Raw genomic sequence first — 23,800 nt, forward strand, 5'->3', positions numbered from 1 at the left:
TGCGACTCAGAGTGACCACTTGTGTGTGTCACAAAGAGCAATTTTTACACGGTCAGCAACAACCAGTCAAAGCTGTTTAGTTACATTTTAAAGATTTTAACATTCGAAGAGATCTTTTCCCATTGAAAACCTCCATCTGATCTTGCATAGGTCTGCATCATCCAAGTCCTGCAGTCCAGCCTTTTTTAATTACATTGAACCAAACATTTGCTTCAAAGCAACCGAGGCAGCATGAAATATGAATCCATGAAATATTCATTTACAGCCCGACGACGGATGTGCTTCGGTTTTCTGGTCAGTAACCCACGTATCAGGTTAAGGAGCCCGTTGCTTCCTTCGGAGCCCGTGTACGTACGTGTGTTTGCTCCGGTGGTAACCTGTGAAGGGCAGCGCCCGCTTAATCACAGCCGGGTGAAATGGAATTTAATTTTCTGCTCATGAATTATTGACCCGTATAATATTGTGTCCGGCCGGCGGTATTGAAAGGCTGCATTTCCCATTTATTCAGTGGAAATCCATTGTGAAAATGAAACCGTTACCTTCATTAAAACTTAATAATACGTGATATTCGTGCAGGTTGTTTGGTGGACGAGGATGTAAATAAATAAACAAATGTAATGGACAGTGATTCACTAAGCAATGCAGTCCTCACTCTGAACATCCAAGACCTCGTTCTCACTGCTAATGAATAATCTGAAAAGCTCATCGAGCGGGATCACCAGATGGTTTAGAGCTCATTAGGTTCTTTGTGTTTACTTTAAGCAGAGCGGATGTTTGAAAAATGCTGCTTTAACCTTTGCTAAGTAGACTTTAGGCAGGTTTTAATTGGTTTACTTCCTCGCTTTGATAATGTACAGTGTGCTTAGGCCAGATGTGCGCCCACGTTCATTTGGTTCCCAGTTCGTGTCGAGTTTCTGACACGTTCTGATGGAGAGACGCTTCTGTAACATCTTAGTACAGGAAAAATGAAAAGAATGCCCCGAAGAGGCGAGTGTCCTGTTCTCTCACCTGTACTTTCTGCGCAGATGATTGCAGGAATTTTTCCGAGGACATGAACATCGTGAAACTCACCAATGATGCTGGGATTATAGATCTAATAGGAGGTCATAAGACAGAGTCCAAGGGGAGTTTTTTCCCTAGAAGATGTGTGATGTATTTCTGCACCATAAGATATCCAGATCAAAGCAAGCTGCCTAGTTATTATCTGGCTCCCCGAAGTTCAATTTACACAGAGTTGCGGGGATTCGGATGTTATTTTTCAAGTGAAAACATTTTTTTCCCTTTTTTGGGGGCATTTTATGTAACAAGCACAGATAGTTGCATTTTGATGAGAAGAGAAAAATGGATATGCTTCCAACACCCACCTCCCATCAAATCAATCGTCAAAAGCTCATCAGTATCCCCGTTTTGGGCCCGGCGGAGGCAGGAATAAATGTCAGTGTAACAAATGGGATCATTTTCATTCTGCAAAGCATCCAGTCTGAAATCTACAGTGTGAACAAGTCAATCCGAGACACTCCTTTTAGGTGAAACACTCAAGAAACTGGTATAATTATGCCGGATGAAGTTTTCGTCTCTTCCTTCTGCGGTTTGAGGCTACTAATGGACTTCCCACTCCATTTCTCTGCCTTCCTCTGCCATTGTTGCTGTTTGATTATTCTTCTATGTAATTTAATATCTTTAATGCATTACTTTTTGGAGCATTGTGAAGATTAAAGGGAAGAAGGCAAATATATCGAACATAAGCCGATGCCTGCATTCTATCACAATCGCTAATGCAGCTTTAAAATCGATTTTTAAAGAAACGCGGCTGAGATTTTTTATTCTTCCAATCTCATTATCCCTCCTAAAAATCTAATACCTTCTTCTCTTTGTGACAGGTTGTGCGTTTACTTTCCTATATTACATGCACGTGTGTGTGTGTGTGTGTGTGTGTGTGTGTGTGTGTGTGTGTGTGTGTGTGTGTGTGTGTGTGTGTGTGTGTTTGCGCATCAGTGGTTTCGACTTACATTCCCATATGGTGTGAACATGATGGAATATTATAGAAGTGAATGGAATGGGGTTCGGTGCACAACGACAAACAAAAAAATTATAAGTAGATAAATTGAAGTTGCAACCTCACACACACACTCTCACACACACACACACACACACACACACACACACACACACACACACACACACACACATTTTCTTTAAGGGCCCTAATCCCCTCTCAGAATCTGTCAGCCTTGTTGTTACAAATACAATAGGATTATTTGTGTGTCTCTGTGTGTGTGTGTGTGTGTGTGTGTGTGTGTGTGTGTCAAAGTCAGAGACTGACTTGGGGTGTGTGATTGGGTTGTATGCTAGACGTGTTGCTATCATGTGCAGCAGTGTGTTTGAAACAGAGAGCAGGAGAAGAAGTTGTACCAAAGGAGTCCTCCAGCACTGTCTGTTCCTCTACTCTTACGCTCCTTGTGTGTGTGTGTGTGTGTGTGTGTGTGTGTGCGTGTGTGTGTGTCTTTTGTCTGTTCACACACAAGCAGTGTGTGTTAGGAGCAGCCCGTGACCGGCTGAGTTTGGGGTTCTCATAAAGACGATGTCATGATGGAAATTAATGCAATACATCACAAACACGAGCTCACGAACACACAGCGGGTACATATACTAAAGTAAAATACACACTTCTCTTTTTGCTCAGGACCACTCCTGTAAATAATGCTGAAAGCAGGATGAGAGAGCAGGAGAATAAAGGAGGAGGAGACTCGGGAAATGAAGGTTATATTTTCAGAAATCCAGCACGCTACATTTCAAACAGAATCATGGCGACACAATGGCACTTTATGTGGCATCAAAGTGGTATCTGTATAAACTTATGGTCACACAGACTGTAGGAGGAAATAAAGGGTAATGAATATTTGCAGCTCAGGGAAAGGAGGAGTTCAGAAGTCTACAGGTGCTGGCCAGTAAATTAGAATATCATCAAAAGGTTGAAAATATTTCAGTAATTCCATTCAAAACGTGAAACTTGTACATTATATTCATGCAATGCACACAGACCAATGTATTTCCAATGTTCATTACATTTAAATTTGATATTCATAAGTGACAACTAATGAAAACTCCAAATTTGGTATCTCAAAAAATTAGAATATTCTGAAAAGGCTGAATATAGAAGACACCTGCTGCCACTCTAATCAGCTGATTTACTCAAAACACCTGCAAAGGCCTTTAAAAGGTCCCTCAGTCTTGTTTTGAAGGCACCACAATCATGGGGAAGACTTCTGACTTAACAGCTGTCCAAAAGACAATCATTGACACCTTGCACAAGGAGGGCAAGACACAAAAGGTGATTGCTAAAGAAGCTGGCTGTTCGCAGAGCTCTGTGTCCAAGCACATTAACAGACAGGCGAAGGGACGGAAAAAATGTGGTAGAAAAAAGTGTACAAGCTCTAGGGATAACCGCACCCTGCAGAGAATTGTGACGACAAACCCATTCAAAAATGTGGGGGAGATCCACAAAGAGTGGACTGCAGCTGGAGTCAGCGCTTCAAGAACCACCACGAGGAGACTCATGAAAGACATGGGATTCAGGTGTCGCATTCCGTGTGTCAAGCCACTCTTGAACATGAAACAGCGCAAGAAGCGTCTCGCCTGGGCCAAGGACAAAAAGGACTGGACTGATGCTGAGTGGTCCAAAGTTATGTTTTCTGATGAAAGCAAGTTCTGCATTTCCTTTGGAAATCAAGGACCCAGAGTCTGGAGAAAGAGCGGAGAAGCACAGAATCCACGTTGCATGAGGTCCAGTGTAAAGTTTCCACCGTCAGTGATGGTGTGGGGTGCCATGTCATCTGCCGGTGTTGGCCCACTCTGTTTCCTGAGGTCCAGGGTCAATGCAGCCGTCTACCAGGAAGTTTTAGAGCACTTCATGCTTCCTGCTGCTGACCAACTTTATGGGGATGCAGACTTCACCTTTCAACAGGACTTGGCACCTGCACACAGTGCCAAAACCACCAGCACCTGGTTCAAGGACCATGGTATCCCTGTCCTTGATTGGCCAGCAAACTCGCCTGACCTTAACCCCATAGAAAATCTATGGGGTATTGTGAAGCGGAGGATGCATTACGCTAGACCCAACAATGCAGAGGAGCTGAAGACGACTATCAGAGCAACCTGGGCTCTCATAACACCTGAGCAGTGCCACAGACTGATCGAGTCCATGCCACGCCGCATTACTGCAGTTATTGAGGCAAAAGGAGCCCCGACTAAGTATTGAGTGCTATACATGCACATTCTTTTCATGTTCATTCTTTTCAGTTGGCCAACATTAGAGAAACAAACATTTTTTCATTGGCCTTTAGAATATTCTAATTTTCTGAGATACCAGATTTGATGTTTTCATTGGTTGTCACCTATAAATATCAAAATTAAACGTAATAAACATCGGAAATACATTGGTCTGTGTGCATTGCATGAATATAATGTACAAGTTTCACGTTTTGAATGGAATTACTGAAATATTTTCAACCTTTTGATGATATTCTAATTTACTGGCCAGCACCTGTATTGAGCAAAGCAGCCTTTTGGTTCACTTCCTATGTGCTTTGCTGTGGTCCTACGGTGGGAAAGGTGAGTTTGAGATTCCAACACGGTGGAGAAAAATTATTCTTTACAGATTTAATTTCATTTGTTGAGTTTGTATCTGCAAATGAGTTAAAGAAGAAGACTTGGAATTGGTCATCATCACACAAACCTAGGTCAGGTTTCTGATTCCTGTTTGCTATTTTCTATTTTCTTCTTCTATCTGCATGTTATGGCTCAGGGCCATTTGGGTTTTTCCCTGTGTGTGTGTGTGTGTGTGAGAGAGGAGATGCAGCACCTGGCTCCAATCTCACTAGATTGCCTCCCAGCTGATCCTGATGACCAGCAGCATAAACGTCAGCCAGCCCTCAGCAGGCCAGGGAGGTTCTCTCTGGTCTGTTGTCTCCTCAGCAGCTTTTGGTTTTGTTATGTTTTAGGAAACAACTCTGGTGGGAGCTTAAATCTCTCTGTGTTTAACCGTCAGCCTTTTTAGGGGTAAAGGACACTTTACCCCTTCGCTTGCTTTAATTAAGACATCACTCGGTTAAGAAAAATTATGTGATGGTTTTTCGTGGTTCTTGTATTAATTTGGTTAATATGAGTTTAGTTGTTACTTGTTTTGCGTTGCTGCTGATGTGTCTTGTTAATCTGTGTTTTGTGTTTATATTTGTGTAAATAAATGTTGTTTTGTTACATTTACCACGAGAACGTGCGTCCTCAATTGTTACCCCAGGCCCCCTAGACGGCCTGGATCGTAACACTGCGAATGAGTTAAAGTCCCAGTAGACATCATCACACACTGGAGAGAAGACCCATCCTGTAGGGAGCGCTGTGCTGCAGCAGTGTGGTGGTTTAACCCCCAACCCAACCCCTTAAAGCTGAGTGTCCAGCAGGGAGGCTGACACTTTTTTAAATGGCATTGATGGGCAAATTACTTTAAAAAAGTAATTAGTTATAGTTACTTATTACTCCTTCATAAAAGTAACTGAATTCGTAACTAATTTACAATATCGTCTAATGAGCTTGAACCTTCACAGACAACTTACATCATAAAAATTACTGGGGAAATGTAACTAGAAAAGTAAATAATTACTTTCTTAGTTACATTTCAGGTTACATTTTCCCAGTTATTTTTATGAGTCAAAATTACTGGGGAAATGTAACTAGAAAAGTAAATAATTACTTTCTTAGTTACATTTCAGGTTACATTTTCCCAGTTATTTTTATGAGTCAAAATTACTGGGGAAATGTAACTAGAAAAGTAAATAATTACTTTATTAGTTACATTTCAGGTTACATTTTCCCAGTTATTTTTATGAGTCAAAAATGTAACTGCAGAGTTACTTTTTATTTAAAAATATGTATGAAAAAAGTGCTTCCCTTCTTAATAGAACGTCTAACAATTATTAACAGGGTGTCCGCGGGGTTTTAAAAAGTATTAAAAAGTGATAAATAAAAATAGTCAAATTTAAGGCCATTAAAAGTGTTAAATTTGGTCTCAGAGGTATTATTTTTTCCAAGTTAGGTATTATTATTAGGTATTATTTTTTTCAGACTATCAGGTGTCGTATTCTGAACATCGACATAGAAATATATTCCGAATGAAATGTTTTGAACAATTCTAAAAATAAAACAAGCCGATTATTTACTCCTCCCACTTGAGCTGCCCTGAGTTACAAATGAAGCGCTCCGTTGCCAACTTAGCGACGTTGATGCTATTTCTAACAGCTTTTCAGACCCCCTTCTTGACTTTTTAAATCTTAAAAGTACCGAGCGAACACCTCAGAAACATCTCTGGTAACCCTTAGCTACTTTCTGGATAACTGTCGTCGACATTTCCTGCTGCAGGTTAGCTAAACACTCCGCCTGCGCTCCGGACCGTTCTTCAGGACATTAGGAAAGGGAATGGTGATGTGTCAGTCGCTAAAGAAACGGCTCTCGGAGCCGGTTCCCTGTTGGAGTAACCAGAGTGAGTGACACACACCGTACCTGCGGGCTCCTGAGCCACTAAAAACGGCTAAATGTGCGCGTGCGGCGCGCTAAACACACGTGCAGCTTGCCCCGATTGCTGTGAGACCGGGTTGGGGGTTGGGGGGTGCAGCTGTGGTTGGGACAATTATTACATTAACTGATGGACTTGTAAATAAATAGTTTATAAATAAGGTAGAAATAAGTTCCTCACACTGATAACTAATAACTAATCTCTCTGAGGACACGGTGCTAGTGTACTCTCCTACAGCACCTTGACACGACTCAATAAATGTTATGCAACATTTTGTGAACATCAATTTATTTGCATTTATTTGTTATAAATGCCACTGTATAATTCTTGCTGTCAGTATTTGCAAGATATTGGTATTTTGGTCTGTACTGGTTAGACTTAAATGAGTTAAACCAAGGTCTATAGCCCTTGGGTCATAAACTATGAGCTATAAGTATATTGGTCTTTTTATCCTGGGAATCAGGAGTTATTTTAGTGATCATCTTGTTTCTTGTTTATTTTTGCCCTGATTGTGCCCTGGGCAGTTTTATGACTGAATAAAAATAAATTAAAAAAATCTACATAAATTGAAAAATCGTCTTAAATAATCGAGATCTCAATTTCAGTCACAATAATCGTGATTATTGTTTTTGCCATAATTGAGCAGCCCTACTTTAGCATATCCGGTCACATTATGATGACGTCATATTCAGTGGTCGTTCTGCATCATTTCAGGCCCCGTGGTCAACTGTCTGAACCGCTGAAAAGAAGTGCCTGGCATATTTTCTAAGTAAAATAAATATGTGCAATATGTTGTCAACATCAGTGAGTCTCTAAGTCTATGCTTTTTGTATGTTATATATGTTAAAATATGTGTAAATAGGTCGCTGATTAACATTTGCAATTTAGTGTTGTGATGGTTTTAAAAAAATTCTGAAGGTAGTAAAAAAAAGTATTAAAAAGTAGTAAATTTTACTTAAGGATTGCTGTATATACCCTGATTAAGAAATGACTATAATACTAAAATCAAAATTACGAAATAAACTAAAATCACTCAAATTTGTTTCCAGTCGTTTATTAAGTTAAATAACTGAAATAAATTGTCATAAAGAACAACAAACAGGAAACATTACACTAATATAAACTATTAACTGTAAAACAGCAGTGAAAAAACAATTTTTACTTCTTATTTTTGAGAATAATTTGTCACTCTGAGTTTTTCATGCAGGGTGAATGAAAATCGTGTCTCCTACTTTTATTTCCTGCATTAGCTTCTGATAGAAAACAGACGGTGAAACTCTAGGATTTGAAAATCCTGACAGGTCTACGTCACACTGTCACTCAACATTCATGAACTCACCAAACTTGACTCACCATGAGGAAGGCTGTTGGTTTAGTGTCCAGAAAACAGCAGAGAACACCTCGGCTAGTAGAAGCTAACCGTTAGCGTTAGCAACTCCACCACACAGCAGACCCACCCCCACCCCACCGGGCCTCTGTTGTTTGTGGAGCTAAAACATCAACGTTGCAAAAGAAACAGAGTCAGTGGTAGAGTTGTGTTGCTGTTACCCAATCAGAGGCAAGATTTCCAAATATCAGGAAATAAGACTCCAGATCCTGCTGTCTGAAGCTACGTTCTCCTCTGGCTGAATTCTCTGTGCTGAAACCAGAAACCAGAGACTTACAAGACATTCATTCCTACTAGAGACCACTGCAAATGTATTCAGCGTATAAGTGAAGGACCTCTTAAGAGGACCTCTCTTTAGAGCCACGAAAGGCATTCACACAGGCAAAGAGGATTAAGTGTCTTGCCCAAGGACACAACAGCAGCATTCTCGGCTGGGAGCCAGGATCGCACCTACAATCCTCCGATTACTGGACAACCTGCTTCACCCCCTGCGCTTCTGCTGCCCACATTTTGCACAAATGTCTGTACTCTGATGCTCCGACTGGCTTGTGGAATGTCAGCTTTTTAATGGTAGGATGAAGACAAATAAAACTTGGAATTGTTCATAATCACACAAACCTGGGTCAGGTTTCTGTTTCCTGTTTGCATTTTCATTTTGTTGCTGTTAATATGGAGGCAATTTGATTCTTTCTCCAAGAGTTTCCAAAGGAATTTAGTGCAGGACTTTTACCTGCCTCTTAAAAAGCCACCAAAAGCTGAACCAGCCAGGTGTTTGAGTTTTGCATTTCATTTTGTTTTGATTTCTCTGGTCTGGGTTAGGGGGCACCATACCAGGGAATCCCAAACTGTCCCGTCCATAGTGTTTCCAACCAGCTCCTCCATTGGTATCCCAAGGCGTTCCCAGTCTTGCCTGAAGATATAATCTCTCGGAATGTCTTGGGGCACCCTCAGGGTCTCTGCCCAGCGGGACATGCTCCACACATCTCCTCTTGGAGGCATTCAGGCAACACGTCATATAAAATAAATGTAAAATGGAGCATCCAGGGAATCATGAATCACCGCCTTCACGTTGTGATCTTGACACCATAACGATGCAGGATGTGAGGGGATGAGGTGGGAGAGTCCAGAGGAACAAGACGATGTCTCTTAAGTTCTCTTTGAGAGTTTTAAATAAGTGTTCATGTTTGGGTTTTTTCACCACTCCCGTGGGGGAGTTGCCATTTCTTCTAAAACCCGTAAAGTTTCAGATCAAAAGTCTCATCATAAGGGAAATTTTAACACCCTCCAATGAATTTGTGTTCTTTCAGAAATAGACAAAGAGAGTTGCGGTGACCCGGGAACTCCGCTCTACGGAATACGAGAGGGAGACAACTTTTCCAACGGGGGAATCCTGCGCTTCGAGTGCCAGTTTGGCTTTGAGCTGATCGGAGAAAAGACCATCTCCTGCCAGGACAACAACCAGTGGTCCGCAAACATCCCCATATGCATTTGTGAGTATGCAGCTTACACGTGATTGTCATGAAAAGTGGTGGGTAACGCCATCTGTACCGCCATTGCCTTTGATCATGCTCAGTCTGACCCATCACCATGGCGACGGTGCAGAGTTTATTGCTTTGCTCGGGGTAGATGACGGCCGATGATGCTGTGAAGATGAATATTTAACAGGAAATCTCTCTGTGTGCATACCCCCCAACCCCTTATGTGATTTCCTCCCACAGTCCCTTGCATGTCCAACTTCACAGCTCCCTCAGGGACCGTCCTCTCTCCAGATTACCCAGAAGGCTACGGGAACAACATGAACTGTGTCTGGCTTATCCAATCGGACCCAGGCTCAAGAATCCACTTGGCTTTTAACGATTTCGACCTGGAGGCGCCGTACGATTCCCTAACTGTGAAAGATGGCGAGACAAACGATGCCAATGTCATCGGGAGATTCTCTGGAGCCGAGAGTCCATCCCATCTGACGTCGAACACCAACACGCTGAGGCTGGAGTTCCAGGCCGATCACTCCATGTCCGGCAGAGGGTTCAACATCACATACAGTAGTACGCTTCCTTTATTCCTCTTTTACTTTTGAAGGTTTTCTTTCCTTTTTTAGGTGTTCTGCTGGAAATCTGAAATTTAAATCCACTTTTTTCAGAATTTGAAGCCCTGATTTCACTGTAGAAGTTTTTTTTCTGTAATTAAGATCATTCCGAGTGCCTCAGATGCGCCTTTCTCTTAAATCGGCACCTCGTGTGACAACAAAGTGTTTAACTGCGTTAAATTTGAAGGATTTAATCTTTATTGAACTGTCAGCAGTGCTTAAACATACCTGAATTGCTATTTTTGTCGAATAAATTTCACTTTCCTGTCAAAACAAAAACAAAACGGCTCTAACTGTGAGAAGAAAAGCACCTTTAAGCTTCTTTAAGTGTCAAAAAAACTTGAGTGAAATCATTCCTCCTTAAGTTTTTAGAAGTTTATTTTGTGAATGTAGACGTGCTGTTAATTTCCTAGTCATTAAATCTGAAAAAGAGTCTGAACAGCTCAAAGATTTTCCTTAAAAGACGATGGGTGGGTGTTTTTGATTCTGACGGTGTCACGGTTGGCGCAGCATCAAAGAAAGTTTAATTTCGGAAAGAAACAGGAAGCCAACGCAGCTGATTGACCTTATCAACCACAAATACGGCTTCAACTCTGTCACTGATATTGAGCTGTAATATTACCATATGATTGTAGTTGAGAGGCTTTTAAATTTAAGCTTTCTCAAATCGGGGTTTCTTTTAAGGCCTTTTCAGACAGACAGAAGCTGTATCATGGAGACAAAGTGAGAGTTTTGGGTTGCCTTTGGAAACGCACGCAAAAGGATTAAGGAAAAAAAAACTTAAATCTGACTTCAACCTCAGAAGTCAGATTTTTTTTATCATTATTCACATTTTAAACTCAGAATTGTGACTTTAAACTCAGAACTGTGACATTTATTTAATCAGAATTCTTAGTTTAATCTCAGATTTCTGACTTTTTTCAGAATTTTAACTCTAATCTCAGAATTTTGACTTTAATCTACAAAAATCTGACTTTAAATTCAGAATTATGACTTTTCAAAATCAAAATTATTAGTTTAATCTCAGATTTCTGACTTTTTTCAGAATTTTGACTCTAATCTCAGAGTTTGGACTTTAATCTCGAAAATCTGACTTTAATCTCGGAATTGTGAAAATTTTTTTTATCAGAATTCTTAGTTTAATCTAAGATTTCTGACCTTTTTCAGAATTCTGTGATTAAAGTCAGAATTAAATCAGAACTTCAATCTCAGAATTCCAACTTTTTATTTCAAATTAAAATGTCAGAATTCAGAGAAAAAGTCAGATTTCTTTTGTTTTTCTTTTATAGCGGCTCTAATTTTCCTGAGTACAAATGTTAAGGTGTGTGAGGAAAGGGCAGGTGGTGTTTTAAAGCTATATACAGTTTTTATCTCAACAATGACAGTGGGAGACTCATAAACACACGAATATGATGTGGCTAAATACGACAAGAGCAGCGTGCACACGAGAACCTGAATAAACTGACAATTCTGAAATCCTTTTGAGAGACGAATGAGAGATTAATCCAGGGTAAGGTGCATTTTGAATGATGTACACGTTTATTGCAGCATCAAAAATGAGAAGTGAACACATCGTAAAGAAAGGAGGAAATTCTGATGTAGAATTTGATGTTTTTGTCGTGTGCCGAGAAGTTGACGATGTCAGGTTTGAATCATCTGTAAGATCGGTTTGTTTTATTAAAGTGAGGGGCACCGTGTTCCCTCTGCAGTATAGATTTCTTTTTCTTTGAAACTGTGTCCAGATACTCCAGTATCTGCTATGAAATATCCATGTTTCCTTGTGTTTTTCTCCGTTTACTAAAGCGTTTGGCCATAATGAGTGCCCAGATCCTGGCATCCCCATCAATGCTCGCCGCTTTGGAGACAGCTTTCAGCTTGGCAGCTCCATCTCTGTGGTGTGTGAGGACGGTTTCATCAAAACCCAAGGAGCTGAGACCATCACCTGTCAGTTAGAGAGAGGAAAAGTCATGTGGAGTGGGCCCATTCCTAAATGCGAAGGTAAATATTGATGAGACCGCTGCCCAAATTATTAGCAAGGGAACACTGTCGTCCAAGATATCATCATTACACAGTAAAGAGGTAGAAACAGATGGGAATGGAACCGAGATCACCAGTGATACACACAGACAAGGGAAAAGCTCTCGTAGATGGAAGGAAAAGGTTATCACTGCCCTACAAATGGCTGCCACTCTTGTCAAAAATAGTTTCTGAAATTCTAATCAAAAACACAGATTTGAGGATAAAACCGAATGTCATTACAACTTGCACACCTAAAAGGGTAAGCGTCAAGCTTAAAGGGAAGTAAAATTTATAGTCACCATGTTACCCAAAGTTGGGACAAGTGGGAAAAGGCATTTTTTTCCTAATTTTGCAGTTTTTCATTAGCTTTAGCTTAGCATAAACGATGTAAGTGAATGGTAACGGCTAGCATTCGTATCAAAAGTGAAAAATCATAATTTTTCTTGGAAACCTCAATAATCAGATCAACTGCAAATTAAAATATTGAGAAACACGAAGGAATTGAAGAAGCCGATTTTGAGTTGGGACTGCATGATGACAAATCACCTCTGCAGGGCTAGCGGACACAACGCAGCAGCCCCAAAACTCTCCGTTGACTGTCGTTAGGTTGACACGTTGTAAATGTTAAACGGTAAACCTGAAAATGATAATGGCTGCAAGACATCACGTCGCTGTGTCCTGTGCTAGTTGTTACCATTCACTTAGATTGTTTATGCTTAGCTAAAGGTAATGGGATATTGCCAGATGGGCTGGTTACAAAATGTTCTTTCCCCACTTATCCAATATGGCAACAGACGGAGTCTCACCTTGGGGTGGGATATCTCTTTAAGCCTGCTGTGACGCCTATTGTTGTGCAACCAGTTTGTTGGGAATTCAGCACCAACTTTTGAGTGGAGGAAGCTTTGGGTTTGCAGACTCTGAGGTACTGCAGAGGTTACATTGCAAACTAAAAACATTTGTTCTATCCCAGCTTGTGAGGAAAATAAAACATGCCATCATATAAACAGAGGAGCATGCTCTACGTTTACATTTTGCTTAGTGCATCACCAAATGCTTTATGCATGGCACATGCAGTACAAATAAAGGGTTTTCACAGAGCAGAGTCAGCATGCACGTCCCGTAACAGCATTTAGATGCAGCTCAGTCGTTCTACGTTGCATTGGAATACGTGAAAACACACACATCATCAAAAGAATGAGTATTGTGGAAGACGGTTGGCGTATTTGCAGAGTTGTCTGATGTTACAACCTGCAGGTTGATGCTTTTGTTCTATATGTGAACTCTGCAGTAACTCCAGACCCGTTCTGGTCACCAGATTGGTAGAGTGCACCGTCTTAGTGGCACATGCACTGAACTTAAAATAAAACCATTATTGTTCATTTCTCCACCCCTTTTCCTCACCCAGCCCCATGTGGGGGTCACTACTCAGCTCCAAGTGGGGTGATCCTGTCTCCTGGGTGGCCCGGCTACTACAAAGATTCCCTCAGCTGTGAGTGGGTGATTGAATCCGAGCCAGGACGTTCCATCAAAATAGCATTTGACAGGTGGGGAAACGTCATTTCTGATAATTTTCATCTCATATGGACTCTTAGAGCTGCGACCAAGTAGCTGTAATGGTTCATGAAAGCTACCATCTGATAATTATTGAAAGACTTGAACTTTTTACCAAGAATAAAGGACCTCTTTAACTTTACCGGCCATAAAATCAAAACTGAACTTTCTTTGGCTTCTTATCTGAACAAGACACGGCGATGAAACGTTTCTTTAAATCTGTGATCCTTCACTCATAACCCGATCATCTGAATTGTCAAAGCGAGTTCTGTCTTTGGGAATTTTAGAAACATACAAGCTTCAGTGGAACATTGTGTTCTGACAGGTTCCAGACAGAGTTGGGCTACGACTTCCTGGAGATCCACGATGGGCCGAACCTCCTATCTCCTCTGGTTGGCTCCTTCAATGGCACCCAGGTGCCCCAGTTTCTGTTCAGCAGCAGCAACTTCCTCTATCTCCTGTTTACCACGGATAACAGCCGCTCCAATGTTGGCTTCAAAATACTCTACGAAAGTAAGTTGGAAACAAATACACCCCGTCTGCACGGTGGAAAACGTCGTCTCTGCCGGTCCTTTTGTAGAAATAATAAATATGTGTGCACAGTGCATAGAAAGGGAAAGAAAATGTGTTTTTAGAGACTCTTTAGTCGCAGTAGGATTCTGATTGCTCTCATGATAAGAGAGTATGGCTTGACATGGGCCGATGGCCCACCCATTCAATTCAATTCAATTCAATTTTATTTATATAGCGCCAAATCACAACAAGAGTCGTCTCAAGGCACTTCACATAATAAACTTTGCAATCCAGGTCAGTTCATTAAGCCAATCAGAAAATTTTTCTCCTATATAAGGAACCCAGCAAATTGCATCAAGTCACCGACTAGTGTCAGTGATTTTACAGCAATCCTCATACTAAGCAAGCATGCAGCGACAGTGGAGAGGAAAACTCCCTTTTAACAGGAAGAAACCTCCAGAGAATCCTGGCTCAGTATAAGCAGCCATCCACCACGACTCACTGGGGATCGAGAAGACAGAGCAGACACACACACACACACACACACACACACACACACACACACACACACACACACACACACACACACACACACACACACACACACACACACACACACACACACACACACACACACACACACACACACACACACCAAGCAATGTGTCTATGGTTACATTGTGATGTCTTAGTAAATATTCTATTTGGTGAGAGATAAACTTTATTGTATTTATCCTAGTGGATCCATAATTAAACGGGTAAACTAGTAGTAGCACATCCAACGTCAAGGAAAACAAAAAGTTATTATCAGGAGAGGGAGAATGTTTAAGTGGTTAGCAGCAGTGTGCTAGACGATGGCCCCCTCCATGAGGCCACCACAGCTCAGCAGAACGTCGTTGTAGCTTCCTCTGGGGAGAAAAACACTTAGAGAGAAAATAAAGTTAACAGCTGAAATTGCAGAAAATAATACAGTTAAAGAGCAGATTGTAGAAGAAAGTAGTCGAGTGTGAAAAGTGGTCAGTGTATCCTCCAGCAGGTCTTGTGTTAGGGTCGTTACCTGTAGGACAACACACAACAATGATTGGTATATTTTGTTACTGAAACTGTTTTCATTTGTTTTCCAGGTGTTACAGTGGACAGCTACTCCTGCCTGGATCCCGGGATTCCTGTGAACGGAATTCGATACGGACAAGACTTCTCCATCGGGTCAACGGTGTCGTTTGGCTGTGATTCGGGCTACAGACTCAGCCACGAAGAGCCGCTGGTCTGTGAAAAGAACCACTGGTGGAGTCATCCTCTACCAACTTGTGATGGTAAATTTCTGCAGAGTGATGAGTTTTTTCAGACCAATGTTCACTATACAGCAGTGCTACTCACTCCTGGTCCTGCAGGGCCGGTATCCGGCACGTTTTAGTTTCAACCCTGCTTCAACGCGTCTGACTTCAATCAGCAGGTGATTAACAGGCTTCTGCAGAGCCTGATGAGCTGCTGCAGGTGGAGCAGAGAGAAAAGGAACACGTGCCGGATACCGGCTCTCCAGGACCAGGAGGGAGTGCATCTGAATCTATTGTTGTCATTTAAAACACACAATAATCCTACCCTGCATTTTAGCACGCACAAGCGAGAACTATGGCAGTTGCAGCAGATTATAATTTAGGAGGAACATCTGAAAGCAGTAGGCTGTCTTTGCAAGTCAACTTTTCTGCTGTGTTCAGTCCTGCCTGTCAGGTTAATTCATCCGATCTGGAAAGCGTGGATGTGCGTGTTCATCCGTAGTTTTCGGAAAGATCTCATTAAGCGCTGAACAAAATTCTAAGGAGGTCTTTATTAAAGGTCCACATCCAACTTATGACGGATGTGCAGGAATCGGTTTCTGAAACGCGTCGATCTACGTTATGTAGAAAATCGGTTAAAAAAAGCTGACACTGAACATCCCTAGTGTCAACGTTTACCCTTTACTCTTTTTAAAGTGCCACAAATTCAGAAATCAGAAGTTATGTGTGTGTTTCTGGAGGAGTTATTTGGGAAGTGTGATTGCTGTAAGAATTAATGAAAAAAATTAGATTTCCAGGTTTAAATGCGGTGAGTTTACTGCTCGAGCGTGTAGCCGTGCATTTGGAACACACGTGTGCCTGTGATGCTCCCATCCGCACGTCACCTCCTCTCTCGTGTGAGCCGAGAACACAGAGGGAAGGTTGACGAGAGCCTGTTGTTGGCTGTCACCTCCTCTCTCTTCACCCTCAAATCAGCAGCTCGGGGGCACGCGAGGAGGTGACGAGGAGATGGAGCGGGGTGGGGGGCAACCTGTCTCTCTCCTTCGCCGTCTCTCGCATTTCCAATCACAGTGGTGCAGGAAAGGTGGGAGGATAAAAAAAAAAGACAGATGCGTCACCGCTGCATCACTTTTCCGTGGCAGCTTCCTCAGTGTGGCTCGTTCCATCGTGAATCTGAATGTTCCGGAGCAGCTCTCCTTCCTCCGAAGGCAGCTGGAGCTCATCAGCATCACGCACGCCGTCTGAAGGAGATCTTGGGTCTGTTTTCCATGATGTCAGTCAGACAAATGTTTCTGATCTACATTTGCACTTTATCTGATGGAATTACACGACCTCATTTAAAGGAGTGTATTGACCACCTTCCCTTAGGTCCATTCATTACAAATTAAATTCATTCTTTACACTTTTGAGTTTTATTGGTTATATTTTGATTTAAATCTAGTCTTGTTTAATCGATACAATATATACGGAGTATCGGAGAAGGACTTTGGATAAGGAGTTAGAGAAAAAGACCAAAAGTAAAGAGATGGAGAGTAATGCAGTGTTTCAGCCCTCACCGTAGCTTCATTGCAGAAAGTCGTTAATTATTAATAATCCTGTGTGTTCCTGTCTGACGTGTGTTTTTTTTATTGTTGTTCTGGCGTTTCAGTCTGCAGATGGTGTAAAAATCAAGCAGACCCACAACGGTCGAGCATCCTGATGACTTGTGGTTTGAGCTGTCTTGATTCAAACGAACAACACGTGCAAATTTTAATCTCGTGTTCATTCACATGACTCTTTACACTCCCGACATCACAGCCTTCGGAAATGTCTAAAAAAAAGTTGAGCACAACTTTTAGACCGCCCACGCTTCCGGTGAACTTTTATAGACGTTATTGTGAATTCATTCAGCCCTCCACCACCGGATTCCTCTCCGTAAACCCGACAGGACAGAGCTGGAACGAATCCCCTTGCAACACTGTTGAAAATGCATAAAAGCACCATCCTGCAAGCTTTTCCTACCGGATATCTGTACGGGTGCAGCTGTCCCCCCATGCTCCGTCATGTTCGGACACTTCGAAGCTTTGAGGTTCCAACCGAAATGGTGAAAAAAAAAAAGGTGTATTATTTAAAATCCCAGGAAGCATTTGTGCTGAGTCATTGAGCTTATTCTCAGTTTTAAATCACCGTAATCATAATTGACCAAAAAAGGCAAAAGTTACGTAATAGTTTGCTCTAATTGTGCAGCAGTTGCACAATAATGGGAAAAAATAAACCCATTTTTAGATTAAATATATTTATTTTTTCTCTGAAAGTAAGAAAAACTACACTTCCTGGTTGCCTTTTATGTAACAAGAATATTTGCATTTTGAGTATAACTCCTATTGTGAGTTGTCCACACGCTCCTCTCTGCATGTTTAAGGTTCTTTGTTCTTCCTCCACGCTGCTCTTAAACACGAAGCTTGCTCCTTCATTTCTAACCAAGAAAAAAACAACATTTTGACTAATTAATTAGACTAAATGAAAAGATGCAACGCCAGAAATGGTGGTCACTCACCAATATCAGGAGATTAATTAGCACCAGCAAAGCTGGAGTTGTAATGGAAGCGAACTGCTTGTGTGTGTCGAGTCGGGCCTTGCATGCAGATTTAATGGCGTGTATTCTTGACCGGCTTGGAGCTGTGTGTTTGTAGCTCTGGGATGTTGTTTTGGAACAGTGAAGGTCAGTGATGGAAGCTCCTGAAGACATTGACCTAGATGCTGCTGTGACATTTGTCATTCCATAAATGATTAAGAAAAAAACACACACACACACACACACAGAGGGCTTTTACCCTCCGAGGAAAGGTTTTTATTTTTCTACCAAATGGAGCAATAGTGGTGTGAGTCGGAGCGATAGTTGGTTCATCTTTTGAAGGTGGGTGGGTTGTTTAAAAAAATTCCAGTCGGCAAATTTATGGTTATAGAGAAAACTGTTTGTACTTATTATTTTTCTTGTTTCATATCCTAATCAGTGTTTTTTGCTGGAGCAGCCGAGTGTGAAGCAGCTGGTGTTAAAATCAGCTCCGCTAAACCCGAGATAGGCCTTCTCCTGGTCGGGGACGAGCTCCTGCCCCATGCGGAGGAGTTTAGGCATCTCAGGGTCTTGTTCACGAGTGAGGGAAAGATGGACGGATTGGTGCTGCGTCTGCAGGGATGCGGGAGTTGTACCGTTCGATCTACGTTCCTACCCTCTCTACGTTGGGTAGTGACCGAAAAAACAAGATCGTGGATACAAGCGCCCAAAATGAGTTTTCTCCACAGGGTGGCTGAGCTCTCCATTAGAGAGCAAGTCACCCCCAAATCATCTTTTTTTTCTGATAAGCTATATACATGTGTGTCTAATCGTGCTGCAGACACGTGTAGTCAATAGTTTTGCACTTTAGTGTATTTTAGTTAAAATTTAAATTTTCTGCCTGAAACTGGCAGTGTTGTGCCGTTGTCAGGTAAAAACTCTGCACTGCATTTGAATTTAAATCTGCCATCGCTATTGGCTAAGAGGTATGCTATGATGTAAACTGGTATATTATGATGTCACAATGTCGTGAGTGTGTGTATTTGTTAGTGGCTCCACCCTCTCGGTCTGCTAGGCAACAGCATTTGTTGCATTTTTCAAACATGAAGTGGGAGTGGAGTACGCTTCTTGTAAAGGGTGACTTGCTCTTTAAGGACTCTTAACTAGTTGCTGCTAAACGTTTCAGCCTCTAATCCTCAAAATAACGGCAGCAGGGATATCTCAACCCAGAGACACAAATTTGTTTATTTCAAACGTATCAAATAACAGAGAAAATGCTTCAGCACTAATTATGTTGTTTTTATCTCTACAGTGTTTATTTTTAAATCCTTGTACCAAGTTTCAGAACAAAACATTAAATCTGTGTTTTACAACCCACGAGGTTTCCTGACCCCAACTGTGTACACTGCTATTCTAAAGTTATTAAAAAACATAGAATAAATAAGTGTAGAGGAGTGTTTGGCAGCTTTCATATCATTTCTGTCATTGTTTCAGCACAAATCTGAAATCTGGGTGTGAGTATTTAGTGGGATGTACCCTTCCAAAGCTTTTAACCCACAACTCTTGGATCTCTGTGTGCCTCTCTGCCTCCCTCTCTAATGCTTGCACCACTTGTGTGTGGGAAAACTCGTGAGTACGGCTCATAGAGGTGGCATTAAAGGTCCACGGGGAAGCATTATCTGTTTTAGCAATCAACAATCTGTTGCCAACTCTCCCTCTCTCCCACTCTGTCTCTCTCAATCTATTCAGCCCTGTGCGGTGGTGATGTTAGAGGTCCCTGGGGAACCATCCTCAGTCCCGGCTATCCAGACAGCTACCCTTCATCTCTCAACTGTACCTGGACTGTTGAAGTCAGTCATGGAAAAGGCAAGGGACACACTGATTCACACTCCCTAATCGACAGAGACAGAGCCACAGGACACGGCTCAGTTACCTCCAACTCCACCACAACTCGCAATTTATGAAGTTTGTTTCAGGGTCTAAAAGAAACATACTTAATAAAGTTAACTGCACTTAATAAGTTATTGTCGTGACGATAATTTGTGGTCCAAGAGTCCGATTTAATCCTACTTTTTTTGTTTTTGTGTTCCCGAACAGGAGTCCAGTTTCAGTTCAACTCCTTTCATCTCGAGGATCAACACGACTACCTCTTGGTTACTGAGAATGGGAGTTTCCAGCAACCGCTGGCTCGTCTGACCGGCAACGAGTTGCCTAGCAACATCAATGCCGGTCTCTATGGCAACTTCAAAGCCCAGCTACGATTCATCTCTGACTTTTCCATCTCATACGAGGGCTTCAACATAACTTTTTCTGGTATTTCACCTCAGCATATCACATTCCTTTTGCACTATTATCCTCTGCCGGTCTTGTCTCGGCTCTAAGTTTTGGTTTTCCTCCTAATTATGAAAAGAAGAAAGTAAAGCTATTTGTTTTTCAAAGGTAAAATGCATCTTAAAGAGCAAGTCCCCCCCCCCCCAATCAACTTTTTTTCTGATAAACTATATAAATGCGTGTCTAATCGTGCTGCAGACACGTGCAGTCAATAGTTTAGCACTTTGGTGCATTTTAGTTACAATTTTAATTTTCTGACCAAAACTGTCAGTGTCGTGCCGTTGTCAGGTAAAAACTCTGCACTGCAGCTGGATTTAAATCTGCCATCGCTATTGGCTAAGAGGTACCCTAGAATGTTAGCTGGTACCATATGATGTCACAATGTTGTTGTGAGCCTGTGTTTGTGTGTATTAGTTAGCAGCTCCACCCCCTCGGTCTGCTAACCCTAACCCTGCTAACCCTTTGTTGCATTTTTCAAACAGGAAGTGGGAGCGCAGTAATACTCTGATAGGGGGTGACTTGCTCTTTAAATGTTGTGAGCGATGAGGAATGAGTTGGTGTCGAGCTAAATAAAATTAAAAGCAGTTTTTTCCCCACCGCAGTGAAGAAAATCAAGTTTTTAACTAAACTAGAGTTTAACTGGGTTCAAGTCTTAACAGTGCACGAGTAATAGTTGCAATACAAAGGACAATGGAAGATCATTTACGTACTCTAAATTGATTTAGTGTTCAGTTTAAGACATTTTATTTAGTTGTCAAAGAAATCTAAAAATCAATTTAATTAATTTCTTTTACTTAAGACTTGAATTCTTCTCTTTCCACTTTGCCACCGCACTTTTAACAACAAGGGAGATGGGGTTAAGGGGCAGAGCTGGCAGAAACCGGGTCAGGGCGACATTTAAAACAAGACCCTCTGCCTGATTACCCTTTCAGTGCTTTCTCCCGCTTGAATAAAGTAGGACTTGAATCCAAGTCTGTGCCGAGGGAAGTTTTGTTGCCTCCCAGATGGTATGAGCTTATGCTCGGAATGTAAAACACCAGACGTGTCACAAGAGATTCGATTTGAGCTCACGGGGAGAAAATAATGAAATAAATCTCCTGATGTGTCTTGCTAAGCATGCTCTACAGCTGATGCCCTGTTGTTTTTGTAGCTTAACATTTTGTTTGCTAATTGTTTGTCACAAATACATATTATTGGATTTGTTTGTCGAGCTTTTTAATCCTGAGAGTTCTGTTTTTTTTAATACTCTACAAACGCCAAATCAGATCATTAATATGAAGTTTTAATTTTTAACACTTACGCCAATTCTAAACTGCTTTCCTGTGTGTGAACTTGTAAGTGAAGGAACAACCAGAAAAAATTTAGTCCAGATAAATTTAAAGGAGCAATGTGTGAGAATTTTACAGAGCAATAATCACAAAACAGTCTTAACGTCTCAATCATGTTAGAATTAATGTTACATTGAACAGATTTCCTTCTCAACAAGCTGGAGGTTGTTTTTTTACTTTGATTAAAATTAGAGGAACGCAGTCGCTCTTTACAATCTTTGAGCCCGTGAGGTTGTTGAATCTGCGCCGAGCTATCGCTGCCGCGCCGACATTTGTAATCCGACACCAGCAGGCTAACAGCTCCAGAAAAGTCTGAATAACTCAAGCTAGTAAACAGGAGCGACCCAGGCGTTATTTCTTGTAACCTTAAGAAGCTGTGACATATGTTTGTTTTACTCTAATATCTGGTAAAGAAAGCAAGAGGCTAACGTTTATCTAATATTGTTAAAATTAGAAGCAAATAGTCGGCTCCAAATAGATCTCAGGCTACTTTGTTAATCACCAGTAACTCAATGTAACAGTGAAATGTATGTAGGAAGTGCATAATGAGTCAATCGTGACATTAAACTTAAGCTAGTTTTCCAGGAGCACTACTCAGAGTAACTCAGACCGGCGCAGCTCGGCCTGACCACTGCTCCCAAGGGCGCCACACATTCTCACACCTGAAGCGTCGAAAAACGACGATGGGTGGCCAAGCGTTTGTTTCTGACGCGTTGGGAGCCCTATCGGGAGGCGACGCGCTGTACCAGGGCGTCGTTTTCCGAATGCCACGGTAAAACAGACATTTCACTGAATTCTGACCTTTACCCTTTTGCTATTTAACCTTCCCCTCACGTCCATTCTAACCTTAACCCTCTCGCGCGTAATAACCTTTGATTCTTGTTGTAACGTCCCTCTCTGACACGGTTAACGGAAAGTTTGAGAAACTGGGTTAAGGTTAGGATGGGGGTGAGGGGAATGTAAAATATGTAGAGGTTAGAGGTTAAATGTGCGTTTTACCTCAGGCATCGTCATGTTTCGATGCTTCTGGTATGAGAATGTGTTGAAGGGCACGGTTCGGTATTTTCCCTCTTCTTCGCCCATATTTTTAGTCCCTGCTTTGTTGAGGTACCTGGCAAAGCTGAGTTGGGCCAGCATCGTGACTCTCCGCTGATTGGCCAGGGGGCGGAGTCACTGGTTTCTCCAGAGCTGTTTCATTGCCTGCAGCTGTTCAAGGCGGAGTAGTGCTCTTCGAAGACCACCTTTATACGACTCTGTTGAGGCAGCTAATTGCATCCCCACATTAATGTTGCACATTGAAAATATTTACACAAGAATTTTTGCTGGAAGAAATCACTTTTTCGTTTTTCCTTCAGAATATACATTGGAGCCATGTGAGGACCCGGGAATGCCGCGATTCGGCAGGAGAAACGGATACAGTTTTGGAGTCGGGGACACTTTGTCCTTTTCCTGCAACATGGGATATCGCCTGGAGGGGGCGCCAGAGTTAGTCTGCCTGGGAGGAGGGCGGAGAATGTGGAGTGCTCCTTTACCTCGATGTGTTGGTATGTATGGCAGTCGATTTTACCAAATAATAGTGAGACAAGATCTACAAAGTGCAATGTTCAAAGTTAGAATTTCCTTTTTAAAACTAGCATTTCACATGAAATGACATTCTTTCTGGTCACAATGAACTTAGGAAAAAAGCTCCGGTGCGCCTGTTTCAGCACGGAAAATTCAGCCAGAAAAGAAAGTAGCCTCAGCAGGATTTGGACTCTTATTTCCTGATATGTGTACATCTTGCCTCTGATTGGACAACAGCAACACAACTTTACTACTGACTGTTTGCTTTGCAACGTTGATGTTTTATCTCTACAAATAGCACAGGCCTGAAGGAGTTCTGCCGTGTGGAGAAGCTGCTAATGCTAACTGTTAGCTTCTCCTAATAAAGACGTTCTCTGGTGATTCCTGCATGCTTAAAACCAACAACAGCCTTTCCCGTCTAGAGTGAAGATGGGTGAGTCCATGAATGTTAAATGACAGTATGATGTAGATCTGTCAGGATTTTCTTATCCTAGAGATTCACCGTCTATTTTGTACGAGAACCTAATGTAGGAGATAAGTGTAGGAGACTATTTTCATGTTCAGCCTGCATGAAAAACTCATTAAAATTAGAAATAATAAAAAAGATTCTCAGTGAAAGACCTTTTAATATTATTTTAAAAATATTCAAA

At 41.7% G+C, this 23,800-nt stretch overlaps 1 protein-coding gene across 1 annotated transcript in view; it reads left to right on the top strand.

Moving 5' to 3' along the window:
• Positions 1-23,800, top strand: part of LOC139064860 (CUB and sushi domain-containing protein 3-like) — a gene marked incomplete at its 3' end in the record, with an annotated part of 179,952 nt that overhangs the window by 111,876 nt on the left and 44,276 nt on the right. The window contains exons 11-19 of the mRNA XM_070547853.1: positions 9,260-9,442; positions 9,671-9,997; positions 11,842-12,036; positions 13,463-13,601; positions 13,934-14,121; positions 15,246-15,434; positions 19,678-19,794; positions 20,026-20,241; positions 22,943-23,131. Of these exons, the coding sequence (XP_070403954.1) occupies positions 9,260-9,442; positions 9,671-9,997; positions 11,842-12,036; positions 13,463-13,601; positions 13,934-14,121; positions 15,246-15,434; positions 19,678-19,794; positions 20,026-20,241; positions 22,943-23,131 (1,743 nt within the window). The remainder of the gene's footprint in view (positions 1-9,259; positions 9,443-9,670; positions 9,998-11,841; positions 12,037-13,462; positions 13,602-13,933; positions 14,122-15,245; positions 15,435-19,677; positions 19,795-20,025; positions 20,242-22,942; positions 23,132-23,800) is intronic.

This window comes from Nothobranchius furzeri, unplaced genomic scaffold (assembly GCF_043380555.1).
Source record: "Nothobranchius furzeri strain GRZ-AD unplaced genomic scaffold, NfurGRZ-RIMD1 Scf057, whole genome shotgun sequence".
Lineage (NCBI taxonomy): Eukaryota > Metazoa > Chordata > Actinopteri > Cyprinodontiformes > Nothobranchiidae > Nothobranchius > Nothobranchius furzeri.